The sequence below is a fragment of the Dromaius novaehollandiae genome, chromosome 3 (genome assembly GCF_036370855.1).
Source record: "Dromaius novaehollandiae isolate bDroNov1 chromosome 3, bDroNov1.hap1, whole genome shotgun sequence".
In the NCBI taxonomy this organism is placed as follows: Eukaryota; Metazoa; Chordata; class Aves; order Casuariiformes; family Dromaiidae; genus Dromaius; species Dromaius novaehollandiae.
In genome coordinates, this window is record NC_088100.1 from 129019273 (window position 1) to 129045447 (window position 26175).

General features: G+C 42.8%; 1 protein-coding gene and 1 long non-coding RNA gene across 4 annotated transcripts; one reads left to right on the top strand and one right to left on the bottom strand.

The window, feature by feature from the left end:
• Positions 1 to 1763: 1763 nt before the first annotated feature.
• LOC112989395 (uncharacterized) lies at positions 1764 to 3284 on the bottom strand. The gene is made up of 2 exons (XR_003260810.2): positions 2181 to 3284; positions 1764 to 1976 (listed from the first exon to the last, which is right to left on the bottom strand). It is a non-coding gene; the product is annotated as an uncharacterized LOC112989395 (long non-coding RNA).
• Positions 3285 to 3549: 265 nt separating this feature from the next.
• On the top strand, positions 3550 to 25713 carry B3GNT2 (UDP-GlcNAc:betaGal beta-1,3-N-acetylglucosaminyltransferase 2). 3 transcript variants are annotated; one of them, XM_026110531.2, is made up of 2 exons: positions 3550 to 4057; positions 23232 to 25713. In XM_026110531.2, the coding sequence occupies exon 2, from the start codon at positions 23241 to 23243 to the stop codon at positions 24432 to 24434; it is 1194 nt and encodes a 397-aa protein (XP_025966316.1). In that variant the 5' UTR covers positions 3550 to 4057; positions 23232 to 23240; the 3' UTR covers positions 24435 to 25713. The 3 variants fall into 3 exon arrangements, with proteins under 3 accessions (XP_025966316.1, XP_025966317.1, XP_025966319.1); XM_026110532.2 differs by lacking the exon at positions 3550 to 4057 and adding an exon at positions 4322 to 4467; XM_026110534.2 differs by lacking the exon at positions 3550 to 4057 and adding an exon at positions 17059 to 17283.
• The last annotated feature ends 462 nt before the right edge of the window (positions 25714 to 26175 follow it).

The following is a 26175-nucleotide window of genomic DNA, read 5'->3' on the forward strand; positions in this document are numbered from 1 at the left end:
CACAGAAATCAGAGCAATCCGTGTCATGGGTAGGCTTTGGCCCATCACAGAAAATTACTTCCAGCTGCATTGGCCTTGCAGGAGAATCTGACCCAGGACAACTGGGCAAGTGTTTATAAAAGGGAGGTTGGGAAGAGTTTCTGTACATGCAGCATTTCTGTCCCTAGCAGCAGTTTTGGTCCAGCTGGCTAGTCCGCTCCTTGGAGCAGGGCCCCTTGCGCTAACAGATGTCCCTGGTGTTACGGGATGCAGCGCGAGGGCTCTTGGCCTCACACTTCTGCAATATCAATAACCACCAGCCGTGCCGGACTTGCAGGTGCTCCCCTCGGAAAGGAGCTGGTGAGGATTTCTGACGGCTCTGATCTCCGGCGAGGGAGCGCGCTGCCGGCGAGGAGACAGCGGTCACATTTGCGAGGGGGTGCAAGCAGATAGTGGGAATCCCGTGCAATAAAAAAGTTCACAGAAGCCGCCTGCATCTCCCCCGTTCCAGTGCCTCGGATATCTGTGGGCTGAGTTGCTCCCACGGTGGCTCCCACAGTCACAACGCAGCAGACCAGCCATGCTGGCGGGACGCAGGATGGCTATAACGAGCCTATAACGAAGGCAGGCCACGGCAGGGCCCCCAGCCCTCCAAGCTCCTGACCTGGCAGCAGCCGCTTGCTCCCAGCCTTCGGGGCACTTTCTTCTAGCGTGGCTGGGGCTGGCGCTTCTCGCTCCTGCTTTGCTGATGTGAAGCAGGAAGAGCAAGATAACCTTGAAGCGTTTATAATCTGGGACTTGTTGCTGCTTCTCACTCCTACCAATATACCAGTTATTACTTACCAAGCAAATGCTAGAGAAACGGCCAATGTACTTAGCTCAGATATAAATGAGGTACTCCCCCATTCAGCTTATAATATAGTGAACCCAGTTATGACGGCAGTAATGAATCAACAGCCTGAAAGGAAGAGAGACAATTTTGAATTTGATCCAAAATGACATTTGACTCTCTTTAGAAGATTCTCTTTTCCGGCCATTGTGCACATCATACTTCCTATGAAAAACTCCAGCAATTCAAGTCACCAAATTACATGATAGTGATGGCCCTGAAAGTATAAGTTCATTATAACTGTCCTGCGAGAATGCTTGATGATCTACAATTCACTTGCAAGGGCTGCACACTGGATCTGATAATTTGCATTATGCTGGTGAGTGAAGGCGATATTTTTGAATATATAGGCAGAAAAGCTATTGCACATTCAAACTAAATAAAAGGATTGGTGCATACTTGCCACTGATGACAGCCGCAGTCAAAAGCATTTGCTTGCTCTCTCAGGAAAAAAAAGGCAACAATTACTACTGTACCCATAAGAAAGCACAACTTTGCAGACCTAGAAAATGAAAATCCTGTTTCCTTCCTAATGAAGGAAACTGAAGGACACTTTTAACATCATTTTTTTCAGGGCTTTCTTAGTTTCATCCATGCATAACCAGGTACCCAGGAGAGGAAGGATGTGGACTCTGGGTGTGATGCAATGTGCTACCGCACACGTCGGGGGGGGGGGGGGCAGCGACCATACCAGATTCACACTGGCAGCTGTAATTAGCATTTACTCTGTTGCCCACCCCAAACTTTAGAAAATCCTGAGATTTCCCTCAAAAACTATGATTTCTTTTAATATTGTTGGTGCTTAAAAAAGGTGCATTTTTGTGAGCTGACTCATTACTCTGCCACCCCAATAGTTGTCACAACAGCTGGATATAAAAAGCTCTTTCTCAGCGAGCCCCGTACAGGTACTTAGAGTTTATTCAAGGCGACATCAACAACAACAGTGAACAGCCGGGAACAACGCGTCTGGGTGTTGTCAGGAACCGGTTCTTGTTAATTAACGTATACGGTTGTGTCAGGTCATGACGTTGCATGGTGGGGCACGAGGTGGGTTCGCGTCCTTTCTCCACGGCAGTGCTTTCTCCTGCGTTGCGTGGGGCTGGGCCTGCTGAAAAGGGAAAAAGGAGGATTAAAGCCGAGCGCGGCTGAGATGGGCCTGCCGAGGTGCCGTGAAGCGAGGCTGGGAGCCGGCGCGGGCGGCCGGTTTGAACGTGCCCCGTCCCACTGACGTGCACGGTGGGTCGGGACGTTCCTTCCAGCCTCCGGAACGACATTTTGGGGCAGCCTAAGAGACCGCTCCCCGAAAACTCACTGCAAGCTTTCCGTGGGCACCCGGCTCCGCGGGACGCAGAATGTGGGATACTCGCGTGCTTTGCCGACCCAGTCACCCCTGCGGCCGCGCACATCAGCTGGCGAGTCCTGAGAAAGAGAAAAAGCAGCGCTGTGAAATGGAAGTGCCTGGGCGTAATTGCTGTGCACCATGGGGACGCGCGTACTTCTTGCTTCGCAGCGAGAGCGATTTTTAAATGATTGCGCCTGGTGACACCGAGGTAAGTGCTTCAGTTGGGCCCTCGCTTAAATCGGATTGAGAAGGCTGGTGCTAAAAATAGGAAGAAACGCCAGGAGTTTGTTTTCTCCCTGTTTCAGACAAAAAAGACGTTACGTTCGCGACGCACGAGACCGGCACGTGTACGCGCAGGTCGCTACCGATGGTGCCCCGACGAGGCCGAGGGCTGCCCTCCCCGTTGTAACAGCACGGGTTTTTATATCGTATTTCAGTAAGCATCCTCGGTCTCGGAGGTTCCTCCGGTTTGTTTTAACAGGGCTGCTTGGCCAGGATTTGTAGTCTCATCAACACAGCAAGGAAAAAAAAAAAACCCGAAGCAAATAAAACACCAACATGTTACTAATGTGTGAGTCACGTAGGGTTCGTATCAGCTCTGCAGGGCAAATTTCCCAAATCAGAAACTCTCAGAAATTCCCCAACCAAGGGAGGTGCCGATAAGTTAAAACAGCCCTGTGCTTCCCATCGAAATCAATAGCAACAGCTTCAAGGACCTAGTGCTTAAAATAAAGGCGGCTGCAATTACCTTCTTGTTTAAAAAGGGGAAACGTATTGGAAAATGTGGTGTGGAGCAACATTTTGCAGGGGCCTGATGATTTGGTGTGCAGTGAGCGCTGGGTGACCTCCGCCACCCGGCAGGGGCACCGTTTTCCTCTGCCCGCGTGGTTTTTTTCCACAGAAAAAGAGTGAGGCGTCGAGAGGGATCATGGCGGCTGGGACGCGGGGCTGCGGGCGGGCCCGGGACGGAGGCGCCGAGACGGCGGGGCCGGGGAGGCTGGGCGGGGGGCGGCGGCGCTGCAGGGCAGGTGCCCGCGGGCCGCGAGGCCTCGGGGAGGTGGCGGGGGCCGTGCCGTGCTCGGCAAAGGGGCCGGCGAGGCGGCGGTGAAGCCCCAACCCTTTCCTTCCGCCCGCCCGCCCGCTGTTCGTGGGCCACGGCGGCCCGGCAACCAAGGAGACGATGGAGACGGCGGTTGGAGGTGGTGGGTGGCGGGGGGGGGCTCTCCCTCCCCCGCCCGCTTCCACGCGCCCCGCGCGCCCCGCCCAATCGGCGGCGCCGCCGGGCGGCAAGGGGCGGGGCTTCGGCGGGCAGGCGCGCCGCTGTTGGCCGCCGGCCGCCCTTCCCCCGCCCCGCCGCCGCGCGGCGCGTGGTCGGAGGCGTCGGGGGTTCGCGCGCTCGTTGCCGCGGCGGCGCCTGGCCGTGGGGGGGGGGGGGGCGAAGAGGGCGGGGGGCGCGCGCACGCGCTGGCGGCGGCGCGCGCGGCCGGGCCACCGGGCAACAAGTGAGGCGCTTTTCCGCCGCGTCCGACGGCGCCGCCGCTGCCGCCTCGCGCCCCCTCCCCGGGCGCGGCGGGGCTCGCCCTGAGCAGAGGCGGGCGGGTGGGGAGGGCCGGGCCGGCGGGACGGGGCGAGCCCAGCCCTCGGCATCGCCCTCAGGTGCGGAGCCGCCGCCCGCGCAGCGGGATGGAGCCCCGCCGGCCGTTGGGGCCGTTGTGAGCCGGCCGGGGCGGGGGATCCCCCCCTCCCCGCCACCACCACCACCACCACCGCGGACAGGCGCTCGGCGGCCGGACATGGTGGATTTGGCTTTGGCGGCGGCAGCGACGAGCCCGGCGGCGACTGGCAAGGTGAGGGCGTGGGGGGGGGGGGTCGGCGTCGCCTGCCGCCGCCCGGGGCGCCGAGGCGAGGGGGGGGAAACCCCCCCCCCCCCCCAAAACCGCATCGCTTTTCCGGAGCCTCCCCTTGTTCCCCCGCGGGAGGTCCCTTCCTCCAGCTGCCCGCCGGGCCGTGTGCGGGCAGTGCGAGCTGGCCGTGGGGGCGGACAGGTGGAGCGCTGTATACTTCCCTTTTTTTTCTTTTTAAAGGTTTTTTTTTTTCCTTTCTTTTTTTCGGTGCGCGGTGGGGGAGGCGGCGAAGGGTGGGGTTAAAGCCTGCGGGCGCCGAGTGCCCTGGCGCACACGAGCCGCACATGTTGCTACGAGCCGGGGGAGGACGGGCAGCCGCGAGCCCCGCTGGCATGGAGGAGACTTCCCGAACCGTAGGTTTGCCGTCGCCTTTCCTCGCTGCTTTTTATTGCTGTTTTTCGACGCGGCGGGAGGAGGAGGAGGAGGAGGAGGCGCGGGAAGCGCGCGCTGCTCCCGCGGAGGCGGGCGGCTGCGGCAGTGCCGGGCGCTGGTGCTGCAGTCGCGCCGCGGCTGGGGGAGAGGGCGAGGGCCGGGGCCGGGGCAGGGCCCCCTCGGGGTCCGCTCCTCAGGCGGCTGCGAGCCGCAACGCAGTGCCTTAATTACGGGGCATCTCATCAGCGCTGGGCGCTGCCGTTGCGCCGCCGCGCTGGGGAAGCGTGGGGGCTTTCGGGGCTCCCGAGCGCCGGCTTGGCTAAGCCCGGCCGGATATCGAAAACGCTCTTTTTCTTTAAGGAAAACTACCCTCAGTATTCTCTTGCTTTCTGAAACGATGCTTTTTTAGCCCTCCACAACTTCCTGAGACATACTGTACCCTGTCAGTAGGGGACTTCAGGTTACTCGCTTTGATTGTGGCCAAGCTGTAGCTCACAATTCATTAGTCATCCTGCAAAAATTTATGGTGAAAGTTACTTGAGTAACCCTTTAGTCTAACCTCCCAAAAAAACTTAGTGCTGTTGGAGTTGATTATTAAGCGTTGATGTTTAGTTTAACTGTGCAGATTAAGAGTTTACTTGCTTCAGATTTTTTTTCTGTTTTCTTTTTTTTTTTAATCCGGAGACGAAGAAGCGGGTTTGGGCACAGAAGGATTTATTCTGGGTGTGTAAAGCCATATTCATAAAATACATTCTAAATTTATAACCTGCAAGTTGTTGAGGAAGCATGATTATTAGAGGCCTCCTTTGAGGACATTTTTGGTTAATTATTCCTCCCCTGCCTTAAATAGGGACAGCCTCGACTTTTAGTTCTCCTTTAAAAATTGATTAAAACAACTTCGTGTTTTTTCCACTTGTGTCATCTTGCAGTTCTGATTGTGCGTCAGATTTTCATGCAGTCAGAGTGTGTGTGTGGGGAGGAGGGGAGATAACACCCAGTTCAGTGAGCCTTACCGTTCCTGCCCTGTTCCTATGACTGACTGTCGAATTAACTAGTGAGGAAACCTACCTTGACACCTTAATGACGCAGTCTAAAGCCTGTTGAAACCACTGGAGGAATCGGGTCTGGGTTACTATCAAATGCCCGGAGTAAACAAAACAGCTAAGGAACTTTTCCAGTTCAGCAGATATATTTTTCTAATAGTTGTTCTGGGGCCAGGAGCAATTTGAAAAGAGAAGATGCATTCTACGCAACACTATTGTAGTGGAGGCGAACTAAAATAAAGATCACTTGTCTGGAACTTAAAAAAATATAACATTATGGGTTGGGATAAAAGTCCTTTGGCTTAAAGGAAACCCTGTTTTTGTTGCTTTCTTTAAATGTGTGACTTATATCTGTACCCCTTCTATAGAAGAAGTGTTGCAATACTGTTACACAGTTTGTTATGAGGAAGCTATAAACACTGCATCAAGCAATTAACAATTGGAACTTGTTTTAAGTAATTTTGTCATCTGCAAACTGGTTTTGCTTGGATTTTTGTTTTTGACATGCACTATAAATAGAAACGAGGTACAGCAGCAGGTAACACTGCTGAAGGGACTTGTTGAAGGTCATGCATTAGATCACTAGGAGAGCTATTTATTCCCCCCCCCCAACCCCCGATGCCTTACCTAGTAATAGATACAGCTTGCTAATCTTCCAAGAAAATTATTCCTAATGAACAGAACATCGGTGGTGGTGAGAAAAATAATTATTATTACTTGCCAGTTCTTTCTGAATTCTTAAATGCTTTTCAATAATGAAGGTGTTGCTGAGGAAATCAGTGTAAATCAGTAAAAAAAAAAAAATAGTGCTTGTTCAGAAGGCTTTTGATGAAGGTTGAAAAGTGGGTAAAGTCCGTATATTTGTCAGCATAGACTATAAAATAATTTTCTGCATTAAAGAGTTAAGGCTGAACGTGGGAAACTGCAGGACTTGGGTCTTCGTTGTCCTTCCTGCTTCCCCATCAAAGTCTCGGAAGAAGGGAGTCTTTGAGAGGAGTATGACTTAGAGGATTCCTCATTGCGCCTTGGCAATGCCTAGACCCTTCCTAGTAGTTCATCCTTTTACTGCCACCTGGTGCAGCTATTTTTGTAGCGGAACTAGTTCCGATAGCGATTTTTTTTTTACTGTTGTCTGTGCTAAAACCATTTGACGGAGAACAAATGGTGGTGATAAAAGACAGTCTGCATCAGTGCTTCTGGTGTTGAAACACACAATGTAGTCATATGTCTCATACCACAGCCAATATTGTCATTATCACAACAGTCAAGTAGCAGTGACAGTTTGCCACTAACATGTATACTTGAGTGAAATCTATATAGCCATGCTGTGTCGTTTCTTCAGGTTAGGTAAAGAAGAAGAAAAGACTGAACAGTATCAACTAAGACGGCCAGCCAGCCTTTCTAGTAACATGTTCTTTTTCAGTAGATGACTTCATTTTTGACAAATAAGGTCATTATTTTGTAAAATCCTCAGACAGCTTGTGCAGCTTGACATAAGTTACTTTGTGGATGTTGTTCTGCATGCTGTTAAACTTGGGGTTTTAATAGGAAGTGAGCAGTTCTGTCAGTGTTCCAGATTTATACTAGATCTGGATTCAACTATGTCTTATGTTGTATGAATTCCATTATTATACTTCCTATTATCCTCTCTGGACTTACCTTTTACAATCAAAGCATTTAAGCACTAAATAGTAGAGCCTTCTTGGTTTCTTGTAGGCTTGTCAGTACGCTTAAAGCTTCTTGAAAACTGTAGGATTCTCAGAGTCACCAAGAACTGCCCCCTCCCCGGCCCCCCAAGCTGTTGTCTGTCTTACACTCTTAAACCATTGTGGCAACAAGGTTTTAACAATCCGTTTTATTTAGTTTGATCAGTGTATTTTTGTAGTAGGCACGACATATAAAGGAAGATGTATTTTATTAAAATACTGAGCCTTTTAATGTCTCTGTTTTTCATGTTGATGTTTCTGGAAGATCGCTAGAATTGATAGCCTTCCAGAAGCTTAAAGCCATCTTTGTATCCCTTATCGATGGTAGGTTTGGGGTATTTTTGCTATATGTATGTGCATTATCTTTCAGTGTATCGTAGCAGTAAAAGTACGTAACTTATTTTGAAGCAAGTGTCTAACCATTTGCTTTTCAAAATTAAACTTTGATAATCTTTTCTGATATACTGAATTTTAATCCCTAATGATTGCTTGTAAAATACCATTTTTAACCAAAGTGTTCGCAACTGGTTTAGGAAGAAGATGTGATCATTGCGATTTTGTGCATAAGAAATCACTGGATAAGTATTTGATGTTTCTGCTGTGTAAAATGCATTCTAGGCTATATTCAGACAAATGCTTGATACAAATTTAGAGAAGAATTTGTGTCTGTGAGTGCAGCTAACAAAATTACTAATTTAATCTGCCTGTTATGCCATGTTCTGACCTCATTGGTATATATTTAGATGTTTTTATCTGTCTGCTACTACTTAACAGTTGCATTGTGCAATCCTTCTTTGCTTAAACGCAAACAAAAAACCCCATGAAAAGATGAAGATAAAATAACGAAATACAGGCTCCACCCATCATTTTTAGTACAAAATGAGCAAGTCACTAACTGAAAGTTGGAGAATAAATATCTTCAGATGTGTTCAGGTGGCAACGCACCCATGCTTTCTGCATGGGAGGAACTGGCAGGAATCTCAGGCTTGAGCCTTCATTGCTCTCCGATCTTTTTCCACTGATTTTTATAGAGGGAAGGATGGGCCTTTTAGGATTCAAAAGGTGAGTATGTGAACCTGCACAAGTCTCCAGGTCATGTATAATGCAGTGAAAACACTGGATCATTAAAACGTTTTGTGATGAACTGTGCAAAAGCGTGATTGAATTGGTGTCTCATGAGAAGCAATTAGCACTTAAATAAGGGAAAGAATCCCAGCGCCTGATGGGTGTGGTGCTGAGATTTTTTTTAAAGGGAGAATTGATGAAACAATTTCATCAGCAGTTGATTAAGAAGGCTTTGTTGTTTTATAAAAATATAATAGTAAGCTGAAAAACATTATTCTTTGAAATAGTTTTGTACATCTTTATTAAAAAAAACCCACTGAAATTCAGTGATTTCTTGTGTTAAGTTCACAGAGGCATTACTTGGAGCGTGCATTGACTAAGTCACTGAAGTCAGTTATTTAAATCAAGCAAGTGGAAAGTCTTGATTTTGGGTAGATGACTAATTTTACTCTTTTTCTATGAAAGATTAGTTCTCAATGGTTTACAAGCCACCAGAGGGGATGTGTAATTTGTGCAAAATTTACATTAGGAGTGTGGTATTAAAAACATGCGAGCCCCACCAAGGTGCATGTGGGGGGGGGTGTCTGCTCGGCTTCCTGCCGCAGACGCCTGCCGTTGGGTCTGCACCAGCTTTTGGGCTGATGGCCCCCTTCCTTGGGCTGGCTTAACTCGCTGACCTGGTGGCAGGATCTGACCTGCCCTGGAGGCTGGGAGCTGGGAAGGGCGAACGTGCTTTGCCCTTTCCCTTCGCCTGGAAAGGAGCTGCGAGACCCGCTGGGCCTCTGAGCTCGCTGATGGGTTTTTGAGGCACGGTGGCTAAAGCAGTGCTCCTGTGCGTCCTGCCTGCCCCCCCTTCCCCCAGTCTGTGTGCCGGCATAGCTGTTTGTGCAGCTGCCTTGTGAACTGAATTAGAGAGCTGATTGGGTTGAGAAATAACCTTTTTGTTTGCTTGTCTTCTGCGTAGCGTAATATAGAGAGCTGTGCAAATACGGGATTCACGGGCTGGGAGAGGGTGGGATTTCTCAGTCCAGTCTAAAGAACATTGTCACTGTATGTCAGGACTATGCCCTGAATTTGGTGCCTTTTCTTCTTTTTTGAAGAATGATATTTTTTTAATCATATATTTGAATGTTAGAAAATGGCAATGCAATCAAAGAACTGTCTTGGAGGTGGAGAACTTCTTATTGCAAACTGTCAGTTTGCATTTGAATAGAAATAAGAATTAAATTAAAAGACATGTAGAACAGCTTAAAATTGATTACTCCACTCTGAGATTTAGTGGATACTTGGCATTGATATACAGGTACCTGATACCAAAGGAAGTTCCTGTTGGGATTTAGAAGTATCTAATCAGGTTAGGTGCTTATCTGCCATTAACATAATGGGAGTTAGCTGCCTAACCTGCTTACAGCTCTTTTGCAAAATCCTCCAGGTACTTATATGCATCTTTAGCTGCCTAAAACTGTTGGAAAAATTGTTCCATTTTCCTTAAACTTCATAGGGTGTCTCATGTTTTACTAGACCGAATGAGGAAAATGAACTTCCCTACTTCAGAAGCCTGCTGATTTTTCTCAACTGTAAATGAATTATTCAAGATGACAAAACCGGTTTTCTGTATTGTTAGCCATGCTTGAAACCAAAACCAGTTAAAGGTGAAAGTTCTTTTTGTCTGTTTGCATTTTTAAAAGTAGGTGTTGCTTCCTTAGATGCATTTTAAATTCAGTACTGTAAATGGAGAAGGAAGTCCAAAAATACTGACCTGAAAAGTTGCAATCGTAACTTGGTTTGAATCGGAATCGACTTTTGATTGAGTAACAGCTGTAGTTCCTGCATAGACAGGAAAACATTACATGAAATGGCTGAGGTTATCATTGCAGCTGTTTATCCTACCACCTGGCCACAGGCTGCAAATGCAGAAAGTCATGCCCAAGAAAACAAAGTAGGAGGAACACTTTCATGACTTGAAACGTGCAGTGCTTAAAGGACAGGTCTGTTACCTGACTGTAAACGGTGAATGCTGCCTGTGCCGGTGTAAAGGTTGTTTGAATATGGTTAGGCCAATATTAATTGCTGTTTTTGAGATAAAGCCTCCAATGCACTACCCCTTCTTCATTCTGTGTTACCACAACTAGCGTTGATCCTCATGCTAAGCTGCTGGGAAGCAGGTAGTTCGTTATCCATTTCTGTAGCTTTCTAGTAGTTACAGGAGCATACTAGGAGTAGTAGAAATAGGTGGGCCATGCCGGTTCAGTAGCTAACCAACTGATTTCATCACAAAAAGTGTCAGAGGCACTTGTAGCTCAGGGTGTGTGTGGTTATGGTTAAGGTAGCCTAAAGGCAAACTGCTGCTGGTGGACTGGTGCTTGTGTGACCCTACGCCTGAGACCTCTTTGGGTGGATCGAAGGTGGAAACAAAATCAGTAAAAATGAAAGCTTAAGCTGACTCAAAATGGGGTCTGCTGTGGTCTTGCCATGTGAGTCGTCTTCTCTTGCACTGGTACTGGTGTTTGTGCAGCACTGTGGCAAGCAAATCTGCTGACCTGAGCAGGCTGGAAACTAGTTGCTGCTTTATTGCTAGGATTCTTTTTCTGCCTCTTTAGCTCCCCAAATTGATTTGGCACAGTCAGATTGGTACAAGGGAGGGATGGGACTCTGCAGTTTGCAGGGGAAGGAATAAATTACAAGAATGTGTCAGCCATGACTGAAATTGGTTTGAAATGCCTGTACTGTACCCGCCCTGTAGCTGATGTTATGTATGGCAACTGCCTTTCTCGGAAGAAATGTTTCGCTCTTTCATTTGGTTAAATCTCTTCTCTTGATTCTTAAACTTACTATTTGTTTAAACTGAAGCCTTCTCAAAGGTACTTGAAAGCAGGAGTTCGTATATCAGAAGCTGACAGCTTTGAGATAATCTTAGCAAGCATGTCACAATGTCATATACTGTAAAGTCTGAACTGGCCTTAGAATGACAGGTGACTTTTATACATTGGATCAGGAAAAACAGGTCACTTTAAAACCTCAGTATTAGAAGGCTTATGTTAGTATAACTTCAGTATTAGGTTTTATAGCAAGTTGAGACCTTTTCCTAGGTTACCGGTATAAAATTTCAATTCTAAAGAAAACCATTTTTATTCTTAGAAAAGGGAATTTGGATGTGTTGTGTTGTTTTGGATGTGCAGTTAGTGGTACTATACCTTCACAGATTTATAGCATGGATGTGAATATAGTAGATTACAATTGTAATATGAGTACAACTTATCGATTTATGGGGATGCTCCAGTGGTTTAAATTGCCATAAGCAAGTGTGGTGTACGTGTGGAGTTCTGCTGCTTTTTTACCCCTGTATAAAAATATGCACTGAGAAAAGTAATTTATACCAATATAAAAAATGGCATATAGGTTAAAGCTGGGACTGAGTTTACAGGAAATGTTTTAGCATAACCACAAGGTTTCTCATGCATATACCTTGAACTTCTTTAGGAACATTCAAACCAATTCAAATATGAACAGATTATTCCCTCAGCAGATCCAAGGATTTGATTTTAACATGTAAGAAAAATAATTAGGCCTAACTTGCATCAAATTCACTAGGTGTAAGGTACTTAAATATCCTAATTAAATGTGGACCCTTTGAGAGGCTCAAATATAGGCAGAGTTGGGGTTATCTGAGGTTTTTTTGTTTGTTTGTTAATGCTTGCTTTAATTTCAAAGAAGCAGGAAAACTAGATTAATTCACAGTTGAAGGTTTTGTGACTTAAGTGGTTTGATTCAGAATTGGAAGTGTTGAGTGTGAGGCAATACAAGTTTTGTAATGTCTCTTCCATCAGTAAGTATCATCTTGGAGGGAATCTTGCAGAAATTGTTTTTAATGAAGTTTAAAATGTTTTTGTTGTAGTTGTGAATTATTTTGTGAAGTATCTTGATGTAAACTTTGTGGATGTTGCTGAAACTGCTACTGTAAGCAGTAATATGAAGTTAACAAAACATCCATTTCATAGCTGCTATTTCAAATGTGTGTCTGAAAAGCTGACTTTCTGTTAACTTCTCTTTCCTGCTTTGGGAACTAGAGTGAGAGAAGCAGATGGAACTAGTCAAAATAGTGACGGAGGTAATAGTAATAAAACGCACTCCATTAAATTTTGGGCTTCTGATACTCAGAAAATGCCTTATGTTTTAGCAGTCAGTGGATGAAATAATCAGTCTTACTCCAGCAGTCAGAAGCTGGCATCAGTAGTCTCAGGCCAGCATACAAGTAGGAGACCTAGCATTCTTCCTTTTGCTGGTGTTATGAAGGCGTAGGGTGTCTTGGAGTCTCGTTATACATTTACAAACTTTAATGTAGCCGGGATTTCCCCACCATTTTGTAGCAGTTTCTGACAAGCTGACTTTTCAAGTTTTGTCTTAAAGTTACTGCTTCGAGCAATGCCTTTGAACACTGTGCGTTATCTGATTGCTCTGAGAAGCAAGACTCTGCAGAGAATAAACCTGCTGACATTAGGAAGTAGTAGGCTGAGAAATTTAAATATTTGTATTGCTCACAGATCCCTTGAGATAACTGCAGGGTCTGACCGTCTGCATTGCAGCTAGAGGAGTCAGCTTCAAATGCTAACGTGGTTGTCTGCTGACAAGCTTTTAAGGTGGTGCTCGCATCTAATGAAGATTTAATCGTGGTGGATATGGTTTGGAGTCTTGGTGAGACCTGGTGAATGGAGCACGGTCAGATCTGGTTTATGCTGCAGAAGAGCCTCGTTGGAACGCGTTTTCTGCGTGCAGTTGTGGCTATGACTTGGAGAAGGTTTGAGAGGCTGCAAGTGGAGTCTTGCTTTGTTCTTTCTCTTCAGAATTGTAACTAATATGGGGCACGCGATGATTTTATCGTCTTTGTGCCTTCCTTCTTTAGTAATTGTGTATGTGTGTATATAAAATATATATATGTTTTCTGCAAGCACCTGCCTAGAGTATTTTGAGCCTGTGCTGTAGATAAGGGACTACAATAACCTGAAACTAGGGAGAGCCAAATGCATTTTAGATACTGATTAAGCCCAGTAGTGATTCTTAATACAAAAGGAAACAATTGGCACTTTATACGTAGCGTAATGAGGCCATTTTGTATGTGTTTGCACATTGCCAGATGATGGTTATTTTCAGTGTGTATGGAGAAGAATATTCACCTGTTCTGTAGTTAAGAGTAACTTGTTTTCTCTAAGCCCTCTGTGCTTCACAAAACTGGGTTGTGAGATACAATTCTAGATTTGTATTTAAAGAAAATGCCATCCATTTTATGTCATACTTGCATTTGAGGTTTTATCAAGCATGCTTTAGAAGTTGCATCCTCTTGCATTCTTCAGATCTATACATCATGTAATAACCTTCCTGAAAAATGTTTTATAAAAACATTTTAAGAAGTAGTAAATACAGCAGTGGTGTTAATTTCCACCTTATGTGCTGTTTGAGGCTATTACTTAATTGCTGTGTCCAATCCACCAAAGGGAATGCATGATCAAAACAGGCTTTGTGAAAAGTCACATTTATAATACGTTAGCAGCTGTAGGAATGAGTGAGAAGGGAGCTGTTCAGACAGGGGCTGACTTAGTTTTGCTTTAGTGCCTGAAAAGTAGGTCAAAGTTTAGAAAGGTATTCCTTCTGTCATGTGGGCCATAACTTCTCGTTGTCTGACAGCAAAAGTTAAGGTTATTGCAAGAAGTCTGCAGGCCTAATTTTGACGAATGAAACCGTGGGCCTTTTAAGTATTACATTACAGCATTTTAAAGTGTTTTTTTTTTTTTTAACCAGTTAAATAACCCCTGGGCTGAATAGTAGATGTTCATTAGATCATTTTGTCTTCTTTAAGTATTATCAATCCTTAAAGAAAAAAGTTGTTTTTTTAATCCGGTATCCTACACAAACTCTTTAAGTGTCACATGGAGCAAGATCTTTCTTGTGTGGGAAAGTTGCAGTTCAGGTTGTGTGTTTTTGGTTTTTTTTAACAGCACTTTAGTTTAGAAGCTGGGTCAAAGCTCTTATGCTCGTGACTGCAAACTTACCCTTCCAAATGAATTGAGAATGAATGAAGCAATTGATTAAGTGCATAGGTAGCTTTAGGACTGCTGCTACAGGCAATATGTTTTCATCGTAGTTTGGAGGGGGGGACAGTCTAGAACTTCCCGATGGCCAAGCAGTGATGCTAAGAGGCATTAGTTCAAATCCTGAAGAGAAACATATCTGGAAACTATTCTGTAGGAAGAGGGTTGCAAATGTGCTATCAGGAAAGGGGGGACAACGGAGAGCCTTGTCACTATGCCGGGGTAGCCCCAAAGCTTGGTAAGAGGATGAATCTGAAACTAAAGCTTCTGTCCTTCTATGCCTGTTTCAGACTTTTGACCTGGGGAAGGCCCAGGTTTATTGTCATTGCTTCTGTAAGGCTACCTCCTGAGCTGCATGAGTGGATGGATGAGGGTTAGAGGAGAGTGGAAAATGGTGAGAGGCAAGGAGTCAGCAGCCCTAAGGTAGGGGGTGAAACTGCCTAAGTGATGGGCACAAAAATGCTTGCATTATTGGAAGATTGTCAACCACCTGACAATCTTACTTCACACTGCCAGTTTCAGATGCGTTTTATTTCTTTACGAAGACTTTACTCCTCAGTGTCATATGTGCATCTCAGAAAGGAGAGGGGCATAGTGAATCTGAGAAAGAAGTTGCGGCAAGAGTAAGATATGCAAGGTAACTCTTTAAGTATAGCACAAAATCGATTAAACACTCTATGATTCTGTGCAGTGTATGTTTCTTTTAAATGGCAAGGTATGGTCTGGGAGTGTGAAGTATCACAGGTGGCTTTTCATTTGGTGAGTAACTGTTTAACACTAAGGCTCCGAAGCCTTAAAGTTCCATTAATTTCTTAATCTTACTGCCAAAATGAATGTTGATTAGTGATAGTTTTAGTGGTAATCTTTGTGGCTGTAAATGCCTGGAAACTTAATTGAGATGATCCAGCTTTGTATGGGTCACAGGATAATGATGACTTCTAACTACTCAATCAGAAGTAGAATAAATTTAATTCACAAAAGCTGAAGTCATCTGATACCTCCCCCCATGCCCATCAGGATCTTGGACAGCAACTTAAATATGCATGTTTTAAATGAGAGCAGGCTAAGACGCGTATGTAGAAGAGTTCTTTGTCAAAATCCTTCTGTAGGTGTTATTTTGAGATAATCCTCTCTCCTTATGATGTTTAGTGAAATTTGCAATAGTAGCTGGCGTTTGCCTTACCCCAGGCTCCGTTGATGTGTAGCTCTATAAAAATCCCAAATAAATTCCTATTGTAAGCCTACCTTCAAATACAGTAGGCCTTTTTGGTTGCCATATCAAAAATGATGTAGCAGAAGTGGGGGAAAATATAACAAGGATAGTCAGAAGTGTAAAAGACTTCCACAAAAGGAAAGCTAAAATGAGCATTTTTCACCTTGGCAAAGGAGGATAAAGGTTTGTGATATAACTGTATGGCAAAGGCAGATAGGGAATAATTATTGCAATCTTTCTGCTATATAATACTTTTATAGAGTTCTCCTTTGGTGTAGTAATACCAAAGGAAGTCATTCTCAAGTGCTTGCTGTACAAAAAATTGAGGAATTTATTGCCAGAGGAATTCATAACAGTTGAAAGTATAAATGGGTTAAAAAGGGATTAGACAAAATGAGATTAGGTCCAATAACAGTAATCAGACTTGCTCCAAAATGCAGCTCATGGCCCAAGAAGTACCCTAATACCTTATTGCAAGAGATGAGGGGAGTATTACTGTAGAAATGCCATGCTATACTTTTTTTTTTTTTTTTTTGAGGAAAATGTGTAAATGTGCTGGGAAACAATGCAAAGTTAGAAGTGCTTTTATTGAAACTGCGTACAGTTCTTCACACTTCAAGCTGTGTTTTAGTTATTTACTCTGTGGTGTTTTTAATAATATTTAGCCCTTATTTGAGGGAACTGATGAAGCCGTCTTACAATAATAATAATAGCATTTTAGGTGTTAACATTTTTTTTAGATAGTCCCGAGCAGTCTGTCCACTTGCGTTATTTATCATGGGCTTCAGTCCTTAAGAGCCAAGAAGCAGCCTTTTGCTTTTCCAGCAGTGTTAAGACACATGATGTAACAGCTGTATTCCCTTTTGCAGCTCCCATCTGAATGCCTGTTCTTTGGTTTCCTGTTATACATAAACTTTGTCCACTGCAAGGAGGAGCTTGGGGTGGGTACGGTCCTCTGTGCAGAGACTGATACCGTGTGTGGAGTGCTCCAGAAAAAGCTGCAATGGACAACAGTTGGGTGTCTTAGTGAGAGGCTCCACTGTTTGGGAGCTTAAGTTAAACATCAGCAATATTCAGCAAAAAAACAATATTTGATGTATGAATATATGGTCTATATAGAAGTTGTTAATAAGAAACTTGGAATGAAAGTAAGTTCTGCTCATTCTGAAAAGTGTTTCTGGAGTTGTCGTATTATAGCTCTTGGCTAATATGCAAGCAGCTAATTCTCAGATATTTCTTAACATTCAATAGGTGTTTTGTTGAATATAAACACAGTGGAATAGATTAGATCCAAAATTGATCTGTCTTCTGAGGAAGGAGTGTTTCCATTCCTTGCTTCACTGATAAAAATTGGTAAGATTTACTGTCAAAGTTTAAGATAAACTGTCAAAATTTATCAATTTCTGCTTGGTTTCATGCTCATTGGTGTCCTTCTCTATGTTAAGATGGTGTTTCCCAAAGAGCACCTTCCTGTCCTACCTTGGAAGTCTTCACCATTTACAGTAGCTTCTCTGGTTGAAACACAGGAGTGTCTTGCTGTAAAACTGTAGGAAAGCAAAACTGGCTCCATAGCTCTGGGCAGTGTCCAGCATCTGCCAAAATCTGGATGTTGAAGCAAGTTCCAGATCTTCAGAATTCCTCTCTGGACTTATTATATGGGGTTGCACTCGTTGGACTACAAATACAGGTATCTTTTACTTTCACCGTGAATTCATGTTAAGACAGAATTTCTGTGAAATTGCAAAGTTTCCTATATTTGGAGGGCAACAAGAGTGCTGCAAATTGAGTGTTCAGAAGTTACAGCTAGGGATTCAAACTGAGAACTGTTCAAACCAGTTAACCAGCCTGTTTTTTTCTTGAAATTGAATTTAGCGCAAACTCTGACTTTTGAAGTACTTTTGATCTTGCAACCCTTTCAATTATAGATGAACTTGAATTCTTGTGTGACAAACCCATGTATTTTGAGTCACAGGTGAAAGCAAGAGTGTAGAGAGGCAACAGTAGGAGTTGGTTAGTGGTTGTGAAATACACAGCATCCAAAGATAAGTCAGAGAAAGTAAAATCTTATTAACAGGGAGGCTATTTTGACTTAATTTTTCAAATCCATTTTTAATTGAACCGAGATCACTTGCATGATTGCAAGCAAATACAAACTGACCTTACCTTACCAAACTCACCTTGCTTGATTATAACCTAACTTAAAAGGATTTTCTGGTAGCCTGGCTACTCATTTAAGATGATGTGTCCTAGCAGTCCTCTCATATGAAGTGTAGCTGCTTTTCAAAAAAATTTTTTTGAGGTATCTTTCTAGAGATAGTGAGTTAGTGCACTCTGAATCCACTGTGTTTCATTTTCTCAATTCCAGAGAGATTGTTTTTTCTGAACTTCCAAATACACTTTTTTTTTTTTAAGCTGCTTCTTGGAAGATCTGCCTCTTGTCGTCTTGCATTTTTGTCCCCTTTAGTTTAAACTTGGTGGAGGTTTAAACTTGCCTTTGTGTATAGCAGTGTCTTAATAGCATCAGTTCAAAACAGAAAAGGTTAAACTATTGTGATCTCCGTGTTTCACACAGTAACCTTGACCTCAGTGCAGAAAACCCGGAGGGCTCTAACAGGGCTAATCGGAGTTCTCCTGCGGGACGCTAACTCCAGCGTGAGAAGTTCAAAGTGATGAATCCCACGTGCTGTTAGCTAGGGGCTGGTACACTGAGATACTGCTCTTGGCTTTGCCTCTGAGCTTGCCCTCCTCCAGAGGTAACCATCATGCCTTTTGTCGGGGGGAATTACGGTCCCCCATTTGTCTAAATTCCTGCACCCAGAAAATAGTCTGTCTTTCGTAATTCCTGGAACTGTATGGCGTGAGCATGCTTATTTTACCCAGCTCTTCTAGGCTGCTAAACAGAATCCTTACAGGCTTTTGGAACATACTGACTCTGGAGATAAAGCATAAAAGAATACCACTTAAAAACAGCCGGTGAAGACTGTTTCCTCGCTATTTGGCATTAACGTTACTTGGACTTAAATCAAGGTTCTCTGGGTGCTTGGGATCTTCTCTTGTGGCTCGTGGTTTCTTTGTAATACTTGTTCTTTTCTTCCTCTGTTGTGGTGGTTCTTGTTTTATTGATTACTGCCTGGTTCCACAATGAAGCTCTGTTTCTTCCCGTGTTCTGCTGCCTTGTCTTTTCTATCCATCTCCTCACCCTAGAGCTTCCCTTGCGGCTCTATAAATCTGTTTCCTTCTACCAGTACCTTAGTTCTTGCCTGCTGTGAAGTGTGGGAGTGGAGCAGAGCTGAAAAAGACAAAAAAACCACCTGTATTTATATGAATAAATATTTCCAAATTTGTATTTTTAGCAGACCCTTGGCTTATCCAGAGTATGATTAACGTTAACATTTTGTTCTAGCCATATGGATGTGTGCTAAAGACTTCTAACAAATGATGGATTTTGTATGCAATGAAATTAATACACAACAGTTTCATAACTGCATGGCTCAAAACTCATACGTTACATGAGTAAGCAGAAGTGTGACCACTTGTACAAATTTGAACTGATTGCTAAGAATATTTTCAGATCAGTGTAGCTGAGAAGTTGAGAACTTGGGGGTTATGTGCGTTAGATCATCTCTGAACCTCTGTTCAGAAAGCTTTTTTTCACCTTTCTTGCAGAGATTTGAACAAGATTTCATCTGTCCTCTGTGTTTCCATTTAGAGATCTTTTTTTTTCCCTTTGTTCCTCTGAGGTTCTGTGTGTACTGGGATTCACTTAGCAAACGTATAGTGTTTACTCTTGTTTTTTTATGCTAACTAGTTATGCATGCTAGGATTTTTCTTTATATAACATCTAAAGGAGCTGGAGTTTTTTCAAGTAGCATATTGTTCTGTACTGGTCATCTCAGTTCTTCAGCAAAACTGTGTAAAAATGTGTGTGGTAATTAGGTATGAATTAGTCATTTAATTTCTTTTGGGCTTCCCTAACCGATATGCTGCTCCCAACAGTCAAAGGAGAGGCAGCTGGGAGTGCTGCTAGGAGAGGCTGTTACTGGAACAGGAGAAGGTTGTTGTGATGTGTCCAGATTGCTGCCACTAAGTTGTAAGTAGGAAATGGGCCCTGTCTTGTACTCTACAATGCTGCTCCTTGGCAAGCTGCCCAGAACATAAAATTTCCACCACACAGGCATTTTGGGCAGTCGCTGCAGTGTCAGCAAAGCAGATGGGAAGTGAGTTGTCTGGAGACATAGGCTGTGGCTGTTCACTTGAGGGGGAAAAAAAAAAAGCACTGTGGTGAGTACTCTATTACTGTGTTTTGTGATTAAATTCAGTTCCGTTAATGTGAAATTGTCTTACTGGCATCCTTTTATCAACAATTCTGTTTTTATTCATAGAAGCAGCTTTTCTGAAATCTGTTGCTTTAGTCCGTCACTTGAATACATTGCTTCTAGTTCGGGAACCTCAATCTAATACTACGAATAAGTGTTTTAAGTCTTTGCCTAGTTTAGAGAAAGTCACCATTTTCTTTGCAAATTAAGTTTTATCCCTTTTTTCACTTGGTAACCACTGATTTTCATTTGGTATTTTTAATTAAATATTTGTAACATTGATAAAAATATATATAGATAGCTTTTAATTATAGAACATAAAAATGTCAGACAAAGTCGTGGGAGGGTATGGGGGTGATCAGGTCTTATAAAACTGAGTCATTTATATTGATACTGAATGCTACCTTTTTTTTTTTCTCAGAAATATTAATTTTATCAGCAATAGTGGATAGCTTTTTAGAAAAGGAGACTGAAAATGGTATTTGAAGTAATTGTGTGTGGGACTGGTAGCACTGACCATGTGTTAGTTCTGGGAGGCACTGTGATCTTGCCAGGCCGGCATTTGCTGATGAAACGTTCTACCAAGTCTGACAGTAAACGGAGCTTTTTGTCTGTAGGATCCCTGTCCCGTCTGCTGCAGGGCTTGCAAGGCTATGAGGAATGACAGAAGATTAAGGAAGATCTTGTGCTTACAGAATTTAAACGCTGACTTGGAAGGCTTAGTGAGTTGAAAGACTTTGTCAAGTCATTGCAGTAAAACCGTTGCAAATGGTGTCTCGTTGGGTTCAGAACAGTCTCAGCCAAGCATCCAAAAGATGACTTACGGAGGTGTCGAATACTCCTAGCTTCGTAGCTGGGGGCCGTGAACAGATGAGCTGCATAGTGCTACATATTCTAGAAAATCAAGTTCTAGAAAGACGTCTCAGATTGAGCGCGCTGACAGGCCTGTTTGCTTGCTATTAATAGGGGGACTGGCTCCGGCTACGGTCCCAGGAGTACTAAATACCAGGTGATTTGTTGTTCTGGTGAGAAATGCTATAGAAACATGTGAGGACAGTGTAAGTAAACATTGGTGTGCCGGTGAACTACAAGCACAGTACAAAATGCAGGGTAGCTGCTCATCAAGTACTTGTGTGTCTACTGAGGGAAGGGAAGGGCAGAAAAAGGTGTGATGTAGGCGAAGGCTGCCTGTGTGCATTAATACATGAGGACCAAACTAAGGTTGCATGTAATGTGAGGTGTTTTTAACTGCTGAATACTTTGTCTTTTCACATAGCACAGTGAAGTTTCAAAGGGAATACAAATAAATAATGAGTAACAGACTTTCTTTGAAATGTTATCTTGATCTATTACCTAGCTTTGTTCAGAGAAAATAAATTTGTTTCCCTACTTTCTCTATATCCGTTTTTTTCCATCATACTTTGGTCAAGTCTAAGTTTAGGAAATGCTTTATCTACGCTTTTAGCCGAAGCTGTTATGGCAGTTGAAAGAGGGAGATAAAGTTTCTTGGAACTGTGTGTCTGTGCAGCCAGCCAGTGCTTTCTAACAGTTCAGTTGTTTAGCTTTAACAATGACACTGGCAACAAACAGAGTTTTGTCTTCTAGGTATGGAAGAAAACTACTTCAAACTCACAACAGCAGGTTTCGTAGCTGGTGGAGAGCGGGACTTGAAATAGAGTGGTCTGAGCATGTGCTAAGCTAAATGTGTAGATGCTAAAGGAGGCCAAATGAAAGCAGAGTAGGGATTTTTCTCTGTGTAGTTCTTCGTTTCTGAATGCGATTTTTTTTTTTGCTTGTTTTTCTTTTTTCTTTGTTCAGTAGTACCTCCCTTCTGGGTTCAATGAGAAGCCAGTGGTCAAACGAGAAAAAAGATTACTGTTTATTTCCATGCTGCTTTCTTACCAAATTCTATATTCCACTTCTTGAGGAGTAAAGGTAAGGCTAGCTGAACTAGATCAGACCAAAGGTCTGTCTAGCGCAGGCTCTTGCCTCTGTGATGGCCTCAAATAAGCGTGACGATAAGGGCACACAGCATACTTCTCAAGTGTCTCTTCCTGCCTGATGGCGCTCTGTGGCTTAGGGACCTCTGAGCTGGCATTTGCAGCTGGGCTTTTCTGTTTAATAGCCCATATGAATCTTTACTTCATTAGGTTTTTCTGATCTCCCTAAGATCACTTACACTTCTGGCAAAAGAAAGCTCCTTTGACAGTAAGAGCCATATCTGACTTAACTGTAGTGTTACTAATTTCCTTACTTGTTCTGACTTTTTTTTTTTTTTGCTAGTCTGACTTCCAGATTTAGAATGGCTTGTTAAACTTTGTGTAGCTTGTACACTCATTCTCTAGCCCTCTTGTCTAGTAAGTAGTTTTATGAGCACTACTTTAGAGGAACACTATTTTCATGTTACTCCTTGTGCCGTAAGCCTTTCGTTCTGACAGCTGTGGAAGAAAGAGGGCTTGGTCCGTTTGCTGCCTCAGTAGGAACTGGGGATGGGTCACAGAGTAGCCTTTGCTACGGTAATGAGTCACACTTATTCTTTCTGGTCTTACATCTGGGAAACTTCTCCCTTTTGATTTGGTTGCTTTTCTTTTCTAGAAATAATTACACATTCTGCTACCATTCATTTCCTTTTCTGGTTGGAGAAAAACTCAAAATTCATGTTTTCCCCTGTCTCCAGAGATCTGAATACCAGAGCATTGCAGCTGGCTAGTTTTGTCAGCCTCTCTCCCAAGGAACAGCAAAGTGAAATGGACAGAGAGAAACTGTATGCTCTAAAATTCAGCTCTGCCTGTTTTGTAGTTGGAAGGTATAAGAGCACATGTCTAAAGCTTGAAACTTAATTTAGAAGTAAGTGACCCTTATTGTATAGCAATTCATTCTGTACTCCTAAGCTCACCTTACTAGCGCAAAAAAAAGGTTTCTCTAACCTCTCTTTGGCACACAGAGTGCTCAGATTCTAACTCTTATACAGTCAAATATTTCAAATGACATAAATGAGGATCAAAAATTGCTTGCTTATCTGGATGCAATGTGGAATGCTCCCTAAAATTCCAAAGTAGCAAATGGAAATTTTACCTGCTTACTATTCTCTTGTTTGCTGATGCAACCCCTACCCATACTAAGCTGTAAGTGTGCAAGTGTGAGAGAGATTGGTTTTGAGTTTTTCTGATGTAGGTAGCCTCCGTTTTTATGCTATTACTTTGCATATCTTTGTCCAAAAGGAGTTTACATTTTTATGAAATCAATAACTTGACAGGAAGAAGTCTAAAAATCTCCCTCTTTTTTTTTTTTTTTTTTTTTTTTTTTTTCTTCTTTCCAGGTATGAGAAATGAGTGTTGGACGCAGAAGATTAAAGCTGCTGGGAATTCTGATGATGGTAAACATTTTTATTTATGTGATTGTGGAAGTTTCAAAAAGTGGCAGCCAAGAGAAGAATGCAAAAGGACGTGTTATTATACCACGCAGCAAATTCTGGAGAAAATATACTCCTCACAAAGCTTATTGGAATAAACAGCAACAGAAGCTTGAACTGCTCTACAACCCTATTTTGACCTTGCTTTCCAATATGACTGTGGAAGAGAACTTAGTTTCTAACTCTAGTGTTCTCAGTTCCTGTGACCCAGACCCATGGGTAACTTCGGAGGTCAGTGACTTTGCAAACTTGCCAGAAAGATTTAAAGATTTTCTGCTGTATTTGAGGTGTAGAAATTATTCCTTATTAATGGATCAGCCAAACAAGTGCAAACATAAACCTTTTCTGCTGCTGGCTATTAAGTCACTTACACCGCATTTTGATAGAAGGCAAGCAATTAGGGAATCCTGGGGCAAAGAAATACAGTCGGGGGACATAACGGTCAAAAGGGTCTTCTTACTTGGACAGACCCCACCAGAGGATAATTTTCCTGATCTTTCAGACATGATAAGATTTGAGAGTCAAACCCACCAAGACATTCTCCTCTGGAACTACAGAGACACTTTCTTCAATTTAACTCTGAAAGAGGTGCTGTTTCTTAAATGGGTCAGCAGCAGCTGCGCAGATGTCCAGTTTATTTTTAAGGGTGATGATGATGTTTTTGTCAATACCCATCAGATCCTGGATTACTTGAAGAGTTTATCAAAGGAGAAAGCCAAAGACTTATTTATAGGTGATGTGATCAAAGATGCTGGACCTCACAGAGAAAAAAAGTTGAAGTACTACATCCCAGAAAGTGTTTATGAAGGTTCGTATCCTCCGTATGCCGGAGGTGGTGGGTTTCTGTACTCTGGTGATCTGGCATTAAGACTGAATAATGCATCTGACCAGGTACTCCTTTATCCTATTGATGATGTTTATACTGGAATGTGCCTTCAGAAGCTTGGGCTTGCTCCGGAAAAACACAAAGGCTTCAAAACATTTGATATTGAAGAGAAATACAGAAATAACATATGTTCCTACACAAACTTAATGTTAGTACATAGTAGAAAACCTCAAGAAATGATAAAGATCTGGACACACTTGCAAGATCCACACTTAAATTGTTAAAGTAGTGTATGTAGGTTTGTTAAGTCCAAATAACTTTCCAAGTTTGGGTCTGACTTGGTGAACCATTGAAGCTCCATTTAATAGTTTTCAAGTTTTCTCTGGAAAGTTTTTCCAGTACTTTTGAAAGTGAGAATAATACTAAAATTTGAGGGGATGGCATGAAGACTTGGTCCTGATTTTTTTTTTTTTTCCCCACTGTTCTAGTGGTCATTATGTTTCAATATTTGCCTAAATTAAAAAAAAATTCAAAGATGTAACTAGCGGTCACTGATTGGTTAGCTATATTGGAAGCAGGAACTCCCTGCTGCAGTGCATCTTTCATTAATTGTGTTGGTGGAAGATAATTTTTCCTTGAGTAGTGTTTGCGTGGGGGTGAGTGAAATACCACTGTAAGTTGAAAATTCACAAAATGGGGTAATGTAGTATTACTTAAAGTACAAAACGCTCAAAAGCGACTTTATATTTTTTTTCTTATTTATGGGTTTTGGTCTTTTTGCACCCCTGAACATTTTCTCTTTTACATGTGATCTTTTGTGCAAAGTGTGCCTGTGTTTAAAGGATTTACCCTTTTATTGGATGATGCTTTTTTTGCACCAGGGAAAGAAGAAAGTATACTACAGTTTCAACCACCCCATGAAAGATTAGAGCTGAAGATGTAAGGGGAAGGAAGAACAGATTTTGTTTTGGGCTGGGCAGTGGGTACAGTTCTGTCTGCTTTTTCTTCAAAGATTATGTGAGGAAAAAGCTGACTTGTTACTCATGTTACTTATGTGAAAGCTACTCTGGTCAGTCCTTGTTTTCTGTTTTGGCACTAAAAGTGATCAGGTAGCTTGATTTGATGCAAATAACTGACATTGCACACTGCTTATGAGAGCATGGTTTGGATCTCTCCTATAAAGTGGTAGCAAATCTAGAATTGTGCAGATCCTAGAAGTTTCGAGTTTTGAAACAAACTTTGAAGTTGCATGATGTCTCATGTAGAGTTAAACATGTTCTCAAAACTCAGATTTTTTTCTGTATTTCCACATCTTGCTTATAAGAGTTATCTAAATAGTGATTGCTTCCTTTGTATATGTAGAAGTGCCTGTCTATTTATTGTTCAGATTAAAGACCAAAACATTTTCTTAAATATATTTTGTGTAACATTTTATTTGTATAGTGTTGTCACTCAGATATTTAAATAGAGCATGATATTTTAAATCTGTGAGATGTGTAACATGTTAAATAAAGCTAATCGTTATTTTTGAATTTGGAAAAATAAAATGTGATTTAAATATTTCTTTCAGTGCTTCATGCTAGATTTAATGTCGACTTACGGAGCTGTTGCACTCCACTGTAGTGCATTCAGTAACAACCTGTTTGAAAACTTTCAGAGTAAAAGACTATTCAGCAGCTGCTGCTTTTTAACACTCGTGTGGCAGACTGTATAGAAAATGCTGTCACAGTGTTGTGCCTGGATTCGTTAGATGGTGCAGTAGATGGACAACTCCAGCAAGAGAACGTTAAGTGCCCTAGGAAAAATAGTACGTACAGAAATGATTGACTATACAATAATACTGCTTATACTGCAGTTTTCAGGAGTCAAAGGATGGATTGGAGGGCTGGCAATTTAATCTAGTTTTTATTTAAAATAACTTGACAACAGCAACTCTTTTGGCTTCTTCCCCTGTTTTTTTTGTTCCTTTCTTTACCTTGAAGAACAGGTGTGGTATGTATTGGCTCGGGGAGAGGAATTGTGCAG